Source organism: Eulemur rufifrons, chromosome 19, assembly GCF_041146395.1.
Source record: "Eulemur rufifrons isolate Redbay chromosome 19, OSU_ERuf_1, whole genome shotgun sequence".
NCBI lineage: Eukaryota > Metazoa > Chordata > Mammalia > Primates > Lemuridae > Eulemur > Eulemur rufifrons.
In genome coordinates, this window is record NC_091001.1 from 10,515,881 (window position 1) to 10,533,341 (window position 17,461).

The window sequence follows — 17,461 nt, forward strand, 5'->3', positions numbered from 1 at the left end:
TCCCGTGGCTTTCGCTTTTTACTTAAGGATAAAGCAAGCATCTGTCTTTAATACCTGCCCTGCTCTTTCTGATCTGCGTGTGTGGTGAATGTGGCCCCTTTGCTGAACCCTCATCCGTCTTCTCCCTGGTGACCCAACAGACCCAGCTGTCACTGTTCTTTCCAACCAAGCTCAAATGTCCCTAAAGTCTTATCAGATAGTGCTCACCTCTGATCATTATTTATTTCTTCTTTGCACCTACAATATTGTATGTACATGGGTACCTAATTAAAATGATTTGTGGAGGGAACTGTTTTCTGGAACACGGTCCTGGGAAGGGACAACGTTTCCATGAAACTCTAATGAAGGAAGCAAGCATTGTCTAGAAATTTCATTTTAAATGTGTTTTCAACTAAATTATTTTAAATAATACAGTAATATAAAAAATATAATTACATTGAAATATCCATTCTGTTGTTCTAGTACCAGCTACAAAATTTTCTTCTTATGGAAAGCAACCGTCACCTCATCCTCAAGTCTGCTGTTTCTGTGTTTGTGCTCAACTTTATTTTTGCATTTTCTCACTGTGTTACAATTTGTTTGTTAACACATACAGCTCCCCTAATGGACTGCACAAGCCTGGAGGGCAAGATCTCTATTTTATTTAGGTTTTCAATAAAAGGTTACCGAATCAGTGTTATTGGATATGCAGCAGTTTCTTGTGTAGTTTATTTTTCAGGACTCTGTGGGTATTAGTGTTTATAATCATAGTGATGAAGACTGTATCTAAGCCTTTTTAAAAAATCTGATCTTAAGAGAATGTGCACATATATTTCTTCTTAGGTTCAGAGTATCTGGGGAAAAAGATGTTTTATCATCTCATACCTGAAAAAGCAAAATGACATTGACCTTTCCACCTTTCCAAAAATACTGCCGATCATTTTGTAGCATTTACCAAAGCCTCTGGCTATGTTTTATTTAAACTAGCATATTTACACTGTTATAATATTTTGATATTGTATACTTAGCAGAAGACTGAAACAACTTGTACTGAAATATTCCACTTTTGATTACATTAAGTCATTACTCAGAAACCCAGAGAGATTTCTGATGGCTAATTCACCAAACAAATACACTAGAGAATACTCAAGTATCTTTTTAAATAATATGTTCTATAAACCTTGTCTTTCAGGCACCTGTGTTGTGACAGTTCACAAACTCAGATGGAATGGATGGCCAGTGTCTTTATTGCCCAGGTATGACATTTGTTTCCGCTCTCTAGTGCAATGTAGTAGCTTTGTTTACAGGAAATGTTAGTGTGGTGCTGATTTTCAAAGAATTTTTAATAAAAGTTTTAGATGTATACACTTGACATAAACTTTTATTATCCCATTCATTTTTTAAAAATATTGTACAGGCCAACTAAAATACATATAGAAAACATTAGCCGGGCATGGTGGCGCATGCCTGTAGTCCCAGCTACTCGGGAGGCTGAGGCGGTAGGATCGCTTAAGTCCAGGAGTCTGAGGTTGCTGTGAGCTAGGCTGACGCCACGGCACTCACTCTAGCCTGGGCAACAAAGCGACACTCTGTCTCAAAAAAAAAAAAAAAAAATAGGAAAAAAATATTGTACAGAAGTCCAAATTTATCTATTACCTTTTGAAAGAGAGTTTATTCTTGTCCTGAAGCCCCTTTTTTGCCAGCCCCACAGCTCGTTGGCTCAGGAGAGTGAGTCGAGTTAAGACGGTTGTTAGGAAAGAGGGAGCTGTCTGAGCAGTCATCATGCTGGAGTCCCACCGAGATCTCCATTTAGAAAAGTGTCCTATTTCCTTTCTTGTTCTCCCCTCTCCCCACCTCTGCCTTTCCAGAAACAAGGACAAGAACCTACATTTCTTTAAGACACACTGTGTTCTACATATTTCATAAGGGTAATTTACTTACGTATTCCTTGCTACAAACAGTGCATGATGTTGTTTGGCTTTATAAAATGAAGGTTCCGTTGATGGCTCAGGAGCACATATTTAGTTACTAGTTAAAACTCAGGGTGTCTGAGGCCAATGCTTATGCTCGATTCTGCATTTGGCCGCCTCCCTAGAGGAGGACTCACCCTTTGGGGAAGGGTTAATAGTCCCATTAATTGGATTGGTTTCTTTCCCAACCTTGTCTTGTTGAATTCTCACCAATGTTTCTCACAGAGCATTGAAATTCATTGGTAACGATTAAGTTGCCATTCTTAATTAGTGAGGAGGTACTTTCCTGTTTCTCTTATAAAGAAGTAGTTAACTTACCCTAAAGTCTAGTTCTTATTTGTTTTGAAAACCATTTTCTCTGTTCATTTAATTTATTAACCTTTCAAGTGGTTAATAAACATGGCTCTTTTCAGCCTATCTTTCCTATTACTACTTGGGAATATATTTGCAGAAAGAGACTGGCTGCTAACTTTTTAAAGCCTTTTTTCTTCTTTTTTGTAACTTTTTAAAATTCAGATATTTAAACTGTACTTTAAAAAAATTAGATTTGAAGTACGTTAGGAAAGTTGGGATCGTAGAATCAAAAGCTGTTACAATGTCTGTTTGAGGTACAACTAAACTGATGTTTTTGTCTCTGTTACTGAAGTCAGCAGACTCCGTAGTTGAAAGTCAAGGCACGAAGAGCCAGGAAGCAGGGCCTGGCGCACGGCTGCGTTATTTCTCCCGGTCTCACGTACCTTCCTTGTCCTGGTCCCAAAGACTTAGCCCAATTACCTGTCCTTGTTCATTTTACTTCTTGGGATTATTCAGCTCCTCCCTTAAGATAAACACAGAGACCTTCTAGGATTTAAGGATTTGTGGCTCATCTCTGTAGGGAAATAAATAGCAAAATAGCAAATGTTAATATATACATTAGTACTGCACACACACAAATACACATGCTACTTAATGGTAAAAGCCCCTTACAATCAGCTCTCTCTTCTACCTGGAATACTTTTGTAATATCCATCCTCATCCTCAGCCCCGCCTCAGAAGTCCTCTAAGATGTTAGCTTAAATATCACATTCCCAGAGAAACTTCCCCTGACGGCCCGACCATGAGACCTTCAGGCTGTCCCCCTTCCCATCCTGCCCTTCTCCACCGCAGCACTAATTGAAAAACATGTGTGGTTATTTCATGCCTACCTCCCCTACTAAAATTCCCTGAGAAAGGGAATTATTTGACTCGTACACAAAGTATTTCTAAAATAGGAAAGAGGGAAAGAAAAATGATCAGATAAAATTTCAAATGGATATCAATGTGATAACCTGAAACAATCAATAAAATGTGGTGCATAAGGAGAAGGAGTGTGAGTGAGGTGAGGAAGGGCACGAATTCAGAAAGGTTCTCAGGGAATAATTTCCCGCATTGGTGACCGGTGAGCTGGGCTGAGACCCATCTGAAATGAGGGGTGAAGCCTGCTGGTGTCCAGGAGGGGTCATTCCAGGACAGGGGCCAGTCCTGAGATGTCACGACCTTGGTTTATTTCATGCACATCATGAAGGGAAGATGTTAAGAGTTGTTTAAGAGTTTGAAACAGGGGAAGGATATTATCTATTTTAAGTAAAAAGAAATTTGGTCACATTGTTGAGTTTACCATGTAGGGGGTCAAAGATGGAAGCAGAACGAACAGCTACATGAAAGAAGATGTCAGCTCAGACCAGGGTGGTATAGGAAGACATATTCAGATTCAGGAATATTTTGAAGGTAGAGCCAATAAGGCTTTCAGATTCATTGGCTAGAGCAGTTTGAGAGAAGGGGTAGGAATCAAGATTCCCACATTTTTGGCCCTGGACAACTTAGGAATGTAAGTGGGATTGTCGGAGATGTAGAAGGAAATTGACAGTCCTGTTTTGTTCACATGAAGTTTGAGATGACTATTTGATACACAAATGCATATGCTGAGTAGCAGATTGGATGTTTGGATCAAAAACTTAGGCAAAAGTTTGGGGCTAAAATGAAAATTTGGAGGAAGTAAGCGCTTAGATTGTATTGCAAGCCATAGGATTAGATGAGATGTGGGGAAAGAGGAGGGGAGAGAGCAGACAAGCCCTGGGGCACTTCAAAATTTAAATGTTGGGCAGAAGATAAAAAACAGGAAAAGAAATGATAAGGGGTGTGGAAGGAAGAAAGCCAGGCAATGGGTACAGAAAATTCTGTCAAGTAATTTGCTATGTAGATAAATGAGGTTGTGACTAGATAGGAACAAGAGGGCAAGGTAGGTTTTGAGGTTTTGATTTGTCTTTAAGGTGGGAGAGTGTATCCTTTCATATGTTCTGATGGAGACAATCCAGTAACTGGAGGAAGAAACTGATAGAGAAGGAGTAAGATTATTAAACCTGCAGAGGCCCTGAGCAGACACGAAGCAATGTGATCGAGTACACAGTTGTTCGTCATTGCTGAAAGTCATTGCACAACAGAGAGTGTGGCACAATTATTCTCAAATTATTGACTACATATTCTGGCCCAGTGAGCAATTAGAGATATGACTGGAAAAAAAGTTATTTGCAATCAGAGCAAATACTGATTACAAGAAAAAAGAAGCTCATTTATATGGCTATAGATGCAGGGAGATTGGTACATTTCATCACATTTTCTTAAGTGATTACTAAAAAATTTTTTGAATTAAGTCAATGAGTTCACTACACGTGAGGTAGGGAGGGGTTTTAGAAGTGTAATGGAAGAGGAAAAGGAGAGAACTAATCTTGAGAGAGTGAGGAAGCCAGTTGTCCTAGGGCAGAACTTCAAGGTAGTCAGTCCTAAGGGTTCACTTGAAAATGAGATGATCCTGCAGAGTGATCTCCCAGTTTTGTGTCCCATCAACTGGCAGGTACCTGTGGAATGAGTAGAATTGTGTTCAACTAGGTTTGGGGCTTTGCCAGGCAAGTATGATAGAGGAAGAAGGAGCAAGAAAATAAATAATCAGACAAAGTTTTGACCAGAAAGTGAGTGTACTGACTGACCAGGAAATCTGAACCCGGCTGCAAGTGAAGTCGGGAAAATGTGGCGGGAAGATTGGTGGTGGTCAGCAGGTTGGGAGTCTCGAGGAGTCAAAACCTAGTGAGTGAAACTAAAGTAAGTTAGCTGGAGAGATAGGGAGGTCAAAGTTAGAAAGTGAGAGGCAGAATGGAGATTTTGGGGTGTGATTTTTGGGTGTGAATAAAGTGAAAGTATGATCCTTAGCAGTATAATTCCTTCTATGGACTTCTGAAGTCATTTACAAATAACTATAAATGTTAAATCAGAACATATCACTTAGATCTAAAGGTTTCTGCTGTTGGGGAAAAAATGCCTCTTAGATCTATCCAGTGAGAACTAATTAGCCAGTATTCACACTGTTGTATATTATTTCATAAAAAGAAACATGTACTTGGGAATTGCATTTTCTCTTAGGATTCCCAAAATATCACTTAGCATATACATCAACGACTTAGAAGTGTAAGTATAATTCACAGAATTTCCTAATTCCTTCTCAGCCAAGTTTTCTTCCAGCCTTACATGTTGAGAATATCCCAATTATATAATATCAGTGTTATTTTTACCATGTTTGGTACCATGATATAAAAATAATACACAACTTGTAACTTTCTCATTGAAATGTTGCATAATCTGCCATTACAGATTTGCTGAACCAAGGAAAGTTGTTCACCAAAATCCAAGTGATGCAGATATCTAAGTCCAATGATAATATAACCTATATAGTAAGATCACTGAGGATTATATGCAATAATATATGTACATTCAAGCACAAAGCCAGGCTGTATGTCCCTCAATAAAAATTAGCTGTTACATAATGGATACACAGCAAATGTTTGTTTAAATGAATTATTTGCTATAAAACAATACATTAAAACACTAACTTCAAACATGTGAACAAGAATCTGCTGATGTGTCTTAAGAATTGAGGAAAATACAGAGTAGGCATTTAGATATATAGTTCAAAAAGTTTTTCATTTCATTAGAACATCTGTCAACTTTTCATTTTATACTGGTATTTCATATTTTTTCTTAGATTATTATATGAAAAAAAGTTTCCTTGTCCCAATTTCTGAAAGGTTAATCTACCCTGAGGAGGAGAAAAATTGTTTAAAAATTTTTCTTTTATATCTCAAAGATTAATCACTCAACAGCTTATATTTTTACCTGTGGATATTTATCCCCATTGCAAAATTAGCTTTTCTTCACTCAGATCTATAATTGTTTAGTGGGCCAGAATATATAGCCAATAATTTGGGAATAAATGTGGCACACTCTCTGTTGTACAGTGATTTTCAATATAAATGTCTGTGTAAAAAGGTAACATTTCTTTGGAATTCAATTAGATGAAAAAGTAACATTCTTCAAAAGGTAATGAAATGCGTCTAATTTTTCTGATAGCCATGCCTTAGGTTGATTTTGGGTACATAAGATGAAATTATTTTTACACTAAAGTCATCTTTGGTGTAGAGAGAAAATAAATGTGTAAGTACTTAGATTACAGGGCCTAGAAATGTAAAACAAGTGTATTATTTTCGTTCCACAAAGAGATTTGCAGGTTTCTTCAAATATTTTCTCCCTCTGGGTTTGATAAATAGTACAGGAGGCATGTATTGGAAACTTCGAGATTGAACTGAGACCTCAAAGCTCGCTTTGCTTAAGAGTTTCATGTCCTCGAGCGCTGTCACCACTAGAGTCAGCATCATAATTACAAACGGCATTCTCGTGGAAAGCAGACCATTTGATGTGGATATATGGAAAAGGAGCCAAGTGACTATATAACGTGGTATATACCGCATAATAAAATCACACACCAACAGCAAGAAATTGTGTTTCCACAGCATGAAAATGATATATGGCCACCAGCTGGAAAGGAACGGAAACGTTCAATAACCAAAAATCCCAAAATCGGAGGTTTGCCTCTAATTCCCATCCAGCACGAAAAGAATGCAACCCAAGCCAGGAGAAATATTGAGGTAGGTAGAATTTTGTTTGCATGATATTAAACTGTAGCATTTGTTTTCCTTGTCTTAATGTGATTAGGTGTATTAATTACTTCATTGGCTTCAAAAGCATAGTGATAATCCCTTTGAAAAGCTAAGTAATAGTCACATACATCAAGAAAACATTATGAAATACCCTACACCTTTTAGTTTAATGTCATCGACCACCCAGTTACATATCACAATAATACTTATTTTCTTACTTCTGAAGTAGCCAAGAAATTTTAAATATGTGTGTAGAAATCCTGATGATAAAATCACAGTCTCACATTAGTCTTACAAGTTTACTTATGAAAACCCTTAGAGTGAGCCCATGGCAGAATATGTCCGGAGCCATGGTAACTAGACTTTCTAGTAACATAATCAAATTTCAGGGGTTTGGGAAGCGATACGGTATCTCGGTTAATTTAAGGAACTACAAGATGATCCCTGAGCATCAATAAAGAAGATTTGGCATCGCTTGTGAAGGTCTCTCTGTTTTCCTTCTTACCTTGAGGACTGGGAGAACAGAAGCAGCGTCAGTCTTGACGTGAAGTCCAGTCTCTTCAGCAAAGGACATAGGCTGTTTACTCTCAGAACTCATCAGCCACTGTAGGACCAAGGCATGCTTCAGTGCCTTAATTGATTCCTCCAAGTGAAAAGAAAAGCATTTAAAAAGTGTTGTTTTATCTTATTTGAGCCTAAATTTGGGATTAAGCTACTTGAGTCTTTTGCTGTCCAAACAGAAATAACTTTTGAAAGACTAAAGCCTTCTTAATCTAACGATCAGATTTAAAAAAAAAATTGTGCATATCTTTTCTTGAACATTTATCCCACTGTAAACTCCTTCTCTAAAAGATAAAAGCTTCAAAGATAATGGACTTTTGTTTCCTATTCAGTTCTGCTGCACTGATATAATCAAAGGAAAAACTAAATCTCCAAGAAACTATGACCGTGTCCCTCTTTCCTTTCTGCACCTACAGTTTTTCTTGGTAATAAACGGCCCTGCAGAGCTATGGGTTCCTCAGATAATCTAGAGTCTTAAAATTCTAAGAGCCACATAGGAACGCAGGTTAGGGAACCCAGGCTGAACAAGTGAAGCTGTCACAGGGAGTGGATTTGCCCTACGGTGACTCCAGCTTCTCCTGGCATTGCCTTGGGATCAACTGTGGAGCAAAGCGAAGGATAAATTGTTAGGATCAAAATACCTCACCCGCATTCAGTACAGATGATGATTGAATATGCAGTAGTTTATTAGCCTAATCCCAAATCCACAATTTCAGAGAATTTTTAACATACTTAGATAGGAAAACTGATGAACTAAAACTATGAAGAAATTGTTAAAGGCTTTTAAAAGAATTCCACGCAATATTAATTTCTGGACAATTTATGAGTCATTAAAATAAACCAAGCTTTTTTATAAAATTAGTAAAAGTGGGTTAGTGATTTGACAAATCAATGGCTATATTCAACAGTTGTTTTCTCAAACAAGTTGTTGCCAGATCGGTAAATCTGGTGAATCGCCCTTGCTTTCATATGGCGGTACCTCATCCAGGCAGGGGAGGCGTTGTGGAGGAAGTGGTTTCTAAAATTAACCGAGGAAATTAGTAGTGAGCCAGCTGAATATGCCAGAGAAAGTAAGTTGTTGAACAAAAAATAAAAAAAATAAAAAATCACCCACGAAGAGCCAAACACGATGTTTACGAAGGTACGAGCGAGATACTGCCTGTGGCTGTCCCGCTTACTCCGTGCCAAACCGTGGGCGTCTTACGTAATTCTATCATCCTCAGCTTCTTCCTCTATAAGCACATGGGGCTAATAAAAGCCCCTACCTTATATTGTTGATGTGATGATTAAATGAGTGTATACCTGAGAATTTACAACTATATGCCTGGCATATATTTAACATATATTGAGACAAAAGAATAAGGAACTTGGAAGATGATATGGGATAATTCACTGGTTTTCAAAATTGCCATATAAGAATGACATCTGTAAAACAAATAAAAATGGCGAACAAGGAAGAATGATACAGTTGAAGCAGAAAATAGGGACATTAATCCCCTGTCCCCTGGGCACAGTTTGATACGATAGAAAGAATCCCATTGGTTTCAGCAAGGCCAGGCTGGGATCCCATTCCAAACTCTCACTTATGTGACCTTGGGAAAATTGTTATTTCTATTTCTGCATCTTAAAATATAGATCATGTACTTTAAACTGTGAATAATCATATAAAGTTTAAAACATCCAAAGCATTATTATGAGGATTAAATTTCATGATTAGATGTTTTGTGATATGAAAATTATCAACTAATACAGTGAGTTTAGTAACAAAAGTCATTTAAGAAAGTTTCCGGCGTAATCTGTACATATTGGTCATACCACTTTTTGGTGTCATGGGACCTCCATAACCATCGGCCCACAGGTCTAGATTTAATGGAAAATATGAAGACACAGACTAAAGCCATGTGAGTGATTTGCTCTGAGAACACATTCACTGTACCCAGCTCTGGCTATGACAGTAGTGACTGTTCTGCCTTCAGGTGGGGGAGAGAGACTCCATTTCAGATCATTACTTCCATTCAGACAACTGTTTTTCTCTAAACACCCTGTGACATGAACTGGCATTGCCTGGAGCAGCCAACTCCTGCTCTCCTACTTTCACACCTTATCTGTATCTCTCTTTACCTTATGGATGCCTTCTCTGTTCAGGATGGTCTGTGTATAAACTGTGTCCTCCTGGCCCCAGTGTCCGTGCCTTTCTCTTTCTTTTCCCACAACAAGCAGGGCACTCCAGCACACCATATCATCCATGGACAGAGCACCTGTGGTCTCCCGCTCTTCCTCACTGTCCCGTCCTCTGACTCCTAACAGTTCACTTCTGTCATATCTCCCCACCTTCGTATAAGACTGTATTATTTAGGCTAATATTATACTTGAAATTTCAGCATTACGTGTATTCCTACCTGGCCTCGAAATTCTGCGTCTAACAGAGGCCCCGGAGTCTTTCTGCTGATATTTGAAAGATAATGAGAACTATTACTCTGATATATAAAACCACTCCATATTTATCCTTAATTTTCCCCCAAGTAATGGATGCCAAGTGAAACTTTTAACAAGATTAATGTTTATTTATAAAGTCTGTTTCATTTATTTTTACTTTGTTATGGTAAAATACATATAACGTGAAATTTTCCATTTAACCATTTTAAAATACACTTCAGTGGCATTAGTTACATTCACATTGTTGTTCAACCATCACCACTGTCTCTTATTACTTTGACATATTCTAATGAAACTTTAGAATGAAGCTAGATAGTAAACCTTTTTTTCCTATAAGTTTTAGAGTAGAGGAAGTATATTTAGCTTAAAATTTATACTCATAATCAGAAAATTCCAAATTTAAAAATTATAAATTATATTCATGCACATATTTTTATTCAGCTTGAATTTTTCTGCTATAATTTTATGTTGGGATCTGAAATTATGGAAAATAGAACAAAATGTTATATATTTGGCATTTTTTAACTTTTTTTCATTTACTCATTGAAAATTTATTGATAATTTCCTATGTGCAGGTACTATACTAGGTTCACACTTCAGATGAATCAAACAAAAGTAAAAATTCAAAAGCCCAGTTTGCATTGAATTGACTTTTTAGCAGGGCATTCAGACAATCCCAGGAAATGTGAATAGCATATCCTGTTAGAAAGTGGTAAGAGCCATAGAGAGAAACAAAATAGGGAAAGGTGAGGTGTTGCCTTTTAACATTATTATCTTGGGCATCTTTAATTACTGTACTGTTTATGCTACTCTACTTAATATAGTTTTCACTTCATCTTCTCGCTTTCAAGCATTCATAACTTAATAAAGTCTCCTTGAGATTTCTGCCTTTAATGCTTCGCAATTTTTACAGAGAAAATTTTTAAGAAAACTGGGGGAAAAAACAAATGTTTTTCCCTACTCCCACCTGCAACGTGACCCAATTTATTGGGCGGCCTCTCTCTGTGGCTCATCTCCCTGCACGCTCAGTTCTCTGTTCTGTGTCTTATACCTGACCGAGCTGTAGTCTCCTTTGAGAATCTGTGACGAAAGCTCCGTACACCAGGTGTTCCCAGTCACACGGTGTCCTGCGTGCTAGTTTAAAAACTCACTTCTGTCCCTCTGCAGGGGTCCTGTGCAATGTGCTTCTGGTCCCCGCCGGCCTTTACAGTTCACCGCATGAATGTGCACTCTGATCCACTCACACAAACGTGGGTTTTCATACATGAGCACAGAAACATTTCAGTCTTTTAAAAAATATACCTGGGCAGTTCTGATAGGCATTAGGTGAGGGAAAAAGTTTCATTAGTCAAATATGCTGGAAGGAGAAAAAAAAAAAAAACGGAAAAGGAGTTAGGCAGGTGGCTCTGGCGCAGCGCTTGCCCGCAGCTGGGCGAGGGCGGCGGGCCGGAGCGGGTCCTGACTCGCGGCCGTGGAGACCGCTCTCCTCCGTGCGGTGGGTGTGACGCTGTGGGAACTGCAGACACACACGCAGATGGACACAGCCAAGCAGGCGTGAGAGGCAAGTTTGAAATGAGAGTCAATTTGAATGACTAACCCGAAAGACATCTTTGAAGCGGTATGTTAAATGCATGCTAAAATCAACTTCAGTGGATTACATTTTACAGACGCTCCTCAACTTATGATGGGGTTGCAACCAATAACCCCACCGTTAAGTTGAAAACATCATAAATAGAAAATGCATGTAATACACCCGTCCTACATCATAGCTTAGCCTGGCCTGCCCTGAACATGCGGGGAGCACCTACTTACATTAGCTGCAGTTGGGCAAACCCATCTGGCCACACCGTACGCTGTGTGGGTCGCTTGCCCTGGTGATCACATGGCCGGCTGGCAGCCTGGCCCTGCCGCTGCCCAGTCTGCAAGAGATGGTATCCTGCCACCTGTCGCTAGCCTGGGAAAAGATCAAAATTCAGAATTTGAAGTATGATTTCTACTGAATGCGTATTGTTTTAGCACCGTCATAAAGTCAAAAAATCATAAGTTAAACCATTATAAGTCGGGGACTGTGTGTACTTGATTTTGTAGCTGTAAGATTAGTGCATAAATTCAGACGTGCTACTTGTTATCAAAGTTAGAACCTAAATCATAGAAATAAGCTCTTTTGTAGGAGGCATCAACTTTTATGTGGAAGGCATTTTTTTAAACTTAAGTAGTGCCAACTCTTGCTTTCCTGTGAGACATTTAATTTTATTTTTAGAGTGCAAGAGCAGAACTTGAAAGGCTGCGGCTCAGCGAGAAGCATGAGAGGGAGTCTGTGGACTCGAGCTTAAGGGAGAGGGCCTCCATGGTGGCCCAGTGCCTGGAGCACAAGGACGACAGACTGCGAACCCGAACCCGGAAACATCGGAGTCTCAACTGCCTGGAGGACACCGAGGCGGAGGCCCCACAAGTACAACAGAAAGGCCATAAAGGCCTAAAGACATTGAGGAAGACTGAGGACAGGAATAGCAAAGCTACTTTGGACTCTGATCCTAAGTTACCATCAAAGGTAATTGAAGAACTTAGTGTGGTTCTACAACGGTCAAGAACCCTTCAGAAAGAGTTGCAGGATGAGCAGACTCTGCAGAAAGAAATAAAATGAATTGGTCCCCCAATTTTTATTTTAATATTGTATACAATGTGTGTAAACCAGAAACCAAACTATAAGATAATTCATAAGAATTTATCTGTCTGTAGGCAAATGTGTCTATACTCAAGAAATTTATCTATACTTATGCATTTAAAGAGCATTTTAAAATATGTATATATGTGATTAAGTGTAAGATTAACTTTATTTTGGTCTAAACAAAGCTTGTAAAGTTCAATTGTATTAACCTTGTGTAAGAAGGCGTTGCATTCCTTTAAGTGGTCAGCCTTTTAAAGCAGTCTATTATATGGTGTAATTTATGAGCAGAAATCTCAAACTGTACTGTATTGTAAAAAATGCTGTTTAAATGAAGCCTATGAAACTATCTGTAACATAGTTTGCACTTTGAAAAACCTTGTATATTAAATTACCATATGTTTTTAGGTTTACATGGGATCCACCTTAGGGAAAAGTAAGGGAAGTAAATTGAAAAGGGGGGAGTTTATTTTACTGGCTGCCTAACAAGCAACACTGGGGTTTTAAAAAGAGGCAAAAAGTTAACAAATGCCCTACAAAGCAAAGAATCGAGCCAAGGTTCATTCTAGTTCACTAATGAGCAGAACTTGTTAATGAGAAACTGCTTGTTAAGAAAAAAATCCAGTGTTTTCCCAAGAGTTCTGTTCAGCCAACAGATGTGAATAATGGCACTGGCCACTCTTATTTATGGTGTCAGAGAACCAGCCACGTTGTACAAGTCACTACACTTGGGCTCTTTGCCAGTGGCTGCTCAGAGGAGACTTACACCGCGTTGCGGAGATCGTACTCACAGGACCTGGCGTGGGTGCCACGAGCGCTGTTGCTGTCCGCGAGCTGATTTGGGAGTTCTGAACTATTGGTACGAACAAAATTCATCACAGGGTCTTGTTTCTGTTGTTGTTTGGTTTTTTAATTATTTTATGTTTATGTCTTATTATTTTAAGTTAGGTTGTAATGTCTTTCTCTGGATTGCCAGAATTAACTGGAAGCACATAACATATATGGCCATGTTGGGGTATGGAGATAGTTTACTACACGTTTGGCAGCTACCTGTTCACATTTAATCTAGTCTTTTTTTTTTTTTTTTTTTTTCAGTAAAGCAGTGGTATCCTCCCTGTGCCTAAAAATAATGAGCCCTTTATTTTTGTTTCCATATAAAGATCAGCTAATGAATTGGCGATTTTCCTAAAAAAGATAATGCTATCTAATTATAGTTTATGTTGGGACATTTTTCATCATTTTCTTTCAAATTGTACTGGGTTTGGTGTGTTTTGGTATTAAAAATTATTTCATGCAGCTAAGTTTTATTCCTAGCATTTTTTGTCCTCTCTGTTTTTAAAGATATTTTTCTTATCAGAATCTATCTATATACAAAGGCCCACAATTAAGTAAGTCCACTCATGGTGAAGTAACGTTCTGTTAAATGCTATGAATTTCTTTATTGCAAAATGCTGACCACTTATATTTGGTGGTGATAAAAAATAGCTTACCCCTGGGTATGTGATATTTATTCTTTAAATAAATTGGAATTTTAAAAAACCCACAAAACTGCAGGACAGTTTATGAAGTACGTGGCACTATTAAGGAGCCTTCCTTTAAAGCAAGAAATCATGTTATTTAGAAATAAAACTAATCTTAAAAATACTATTTCTAATAAATAATATTTATATTTTTGTGAAATATATATGAAAATCAATGTGTTTGGCAATGTTGGCCAGTGGGAAAGTATCGGGGTTTTTACCTGCTTTATCTGAATTTTTCTTGAAACTTGAGCTTAAAATCTAATAGTTTTTGTGTCCCTTCCTTTCCTGAACAATTGTCTCCATTTTTCAAGTGTGTAAGATAAGGGCTAACGATGACATCTCATATATTTTGAGTAAAAATTAAAATTGTTTTACAAGTCCTCCTGAATGTGGCTATTGTCTTCCTCCATTATCTTCAAAAGTTGAAGGTTATTGTGAAATAAATCAAATAGAATATTTCTCCTTTTTTCTTTTTCTTAAAATTTGAATTTAATATATGCTTCAAACTTGCTCTATTATTTTTCCAAATACATCAATATGAATATTGTTTTATTTTATGAGATGACTATATGCAGACATGACACAGATTGAAGACACTTTCATTTTTATAGCACTAAAATTAATTTTTAAACAGGATTTTTAAACATTTGATTTCTAAGTCATTACCTGATGATTCATCAAATTGTCACTGAGAACTCCAACCAAGGAGAAGTAATTGAAGCAAAAATATGACTTGTGTACATAATTAGGTGTCTGTTGATTTTCATTGTTCATATAACAATTTTAGTTCTAAAATATACATAAACTATATATTGCAAAAGGAAATATTTTTGAAAATGCATCAAATCTATTTGGGCAGGTTATAGCATCCAGATATTTGCATGTTTTCTCAATGTTTTGATAATCACTCTGGGGAGAATCATCTTCTAGAGAGAAGATGATGAGAATCATCTTCTAGAGAGAAGATGATTACAATTTCACCATCTCATCAAAATTTGCACCAAGACTTTCATATTATCACTCACTCAAATCAAACTTAACAGAAGAAAGAAGGAGATTTAAAATGTGAACAAGTTTCTGTCATGTCTCTGTCATCACATTTATCTCTAATTAGGAAAAGCAAAGCACAGGTAACCACAGTTCATCTTTTTATGGTGTATGGTTATTTTAACAATGTTTTATTTAAAATGTTCTAAATTATATTGTATATGCCTCTCTTCTCTGCCATGACCACTATATGTTGAATGTACATGATGAATGTAATGTTTTTAATAATTTAGATACCTCTGCAGATTTAAGACTTTTATGAATTATTGGATTAAAGTTCAGAGCCCAAGTGTCCTCATCTGAGAAGTGGTAGTAACTACCTTGTAGGCTTTCTCCAGTGACATATGTGTATGTATTACCTACACACATGCACACATTATGGATGGGCCAGGTATGTGGAATAATATATATGGTAGCATAGTAGAGGTTCAATAAATGTTAGTTATAAATGTATTATTCTAGTTCTCATTTGATCTAAGTTGACACTTCTTATTACTGGTTTTCAAACTGCGTTTAGCAGTTTTTTTCTTCATCCTTTTTAAAATATGCCATGCACTTATGAAACAGATTACTGCAGGTATGGCCTGAATTGTTCTCCCCCAAATTCACATGTTGAAATCCTCACTTCCTTTACTTTAGAATGTGACTATATTTCGTGATAGGGCCTCTAAAGAGGTGAATGAGTTAAAATGAGGTCCTTAATCTATTCTGACTAGTGTCACCGAAGAGGAATTTTAGACATTTGAAGAGTCACCAGGGATGCCCACCCACAGAGGAAAGGCCACGGAGGACATGGTGAGAAGGCAGCCATCTGCAAGCTATGGGTGGAGGCCTTAGAAACAGCAAAACCTGCCGCCACTTTGATCTTGGACCTCTAGCCTCCAGAACCATGTGAAAGCAAATTTCTGTTGTTAAGGCCACCCAGTCTGTGGTAGATTGTCAGGCTGCCCTAGTAAACTAATACACCACATTTTCCTCTTGTGTTAATCTGTTAATATTGACATCCGATGAACAGAATACCCCCTGGTACTTGCAAGAATTAGTCCACACAGTCTTGTTGCCCCAAACCTCAGAATATTTTCTAGCATTACATCAGAATTACAGATTTCATAATGACTAATGGAGGATAAGAGAGAGATGTTGAAATGTAACTGCTGATAAGCCAGCTAGCTACTTGAGCACCAAAATAATATAGCATAAAAATTCAAAATTGTGACTCAGCAAAATTAGAGTTTGAATCTATGATTTTTCTTGTAAAGATTCAAGTTCTCTGATACAAAGAACTACTAACTATACCAGCAGAATAAAGATGCTTAATCCTTCACAACATGACAGAATATTACTAAGCCTTTCAAGGAACAACCAAGAGAGGTTAAACAACAACCAAGAGAGTTGTTTAGTTAAACAACTGAAAGATAAAGTAGGGAGAGATAAAAGTCATTTCAGTCACCCCCAATGAACTGAAGGATGATTCTACAGCCTGAAGATTGGCTCAACGAAAACCTTCATGAGAGTAAAGTGACATTTGCATCTACCTCACGGGAGAGGATCTCATCTTCCCCTCCAGGTATTGCCTCATTTGTCTGCTCCTGTTTACAACAAGACTCTTTGTAAAATTTATCTAACTTGGTTCCTTCTCTTTTTGTCTTCCTCTTCTCTCTTTGAACTCTCTGCATTCAGCCTTTTGTTTCCCATTTCTCTTCCATAACTGCTCCCAGTAAGGTCAGAACAACCTCATTGCTAGCACTCATGGCTGATTTTCAGTTACCGTACTTGACCCCTAACCATCTGTAGCATTTCACACTGTTAATCACCCCTCCTTTATGTGATACCTTCTAGTATTGGTCTCCTGGGCACTACTGTCTTGTGATTTTCCTCCTTCATCACAAGTCAGTCTTCTCAGGTTCTGTGCTGGACAGCCTGAATCCTAGAGGAACACATCTAATATCGTAGCCTTAAATATAGTACATCCTCTGACCAACCCATATGTTTAACTTGAGTCGGAACCTGCCCATGCAGCTCCAGAATGTAATTCACATTTCCACTTGAAATGTTCAGCTAGCATCTCAAATGTATCATATCTAAAGCTCTTTACCTGTTCCTCAGTCTTTCCATTTCTAAGACTTAGGTAAAGAGAGATTGGGTAGGATTCTTCAGCTAATGACTGGCAGAGCTGGTATTTGAACCTAGTCAGTCTAGTTCAAGAGTCCATGTTTACACTTTGCATTAGATTGTCTAGGCAACCAATCTCTTTCATGAATGATTGCAAAAGACTCA

The 17,461-nt window shown here is 37.7% G+C and overlaps 1 protein-coding gene across 1 annotated transcript in view; it reads left to right on the plus strand.

Annotated features, from left to right (window-relative positions):
• ARAP2 (ArfGAP with RhoGAP domain, ankyrin repeat and PH domain 2) overlaps nt 1–14,517 on the plus strand; it is a 178,182-nt gene extending 163,665 nt beyond the window's left edge. The window contains exons 31-33 of the mRNA XM_069494099.1: nt 1,172–1,235; nt 6,806–6,940; nt 12,210–14,517. Coding sequence (XP_069350200.1) covers nt 1,172–1,235; nt 6,806–6,940; nt 12,210–12,593 — 583 coding nt within the window. The 3' untranslated portion in view covers nt 12,594–14,517. The remainder of the gene's footprint in view (nt 1–1,171; nt 1,236–6,805; nt 6,941–12,209) is intronic.
• Nucleotides 14,518–17,461: the final 2,944 nt, after the last annotated feature.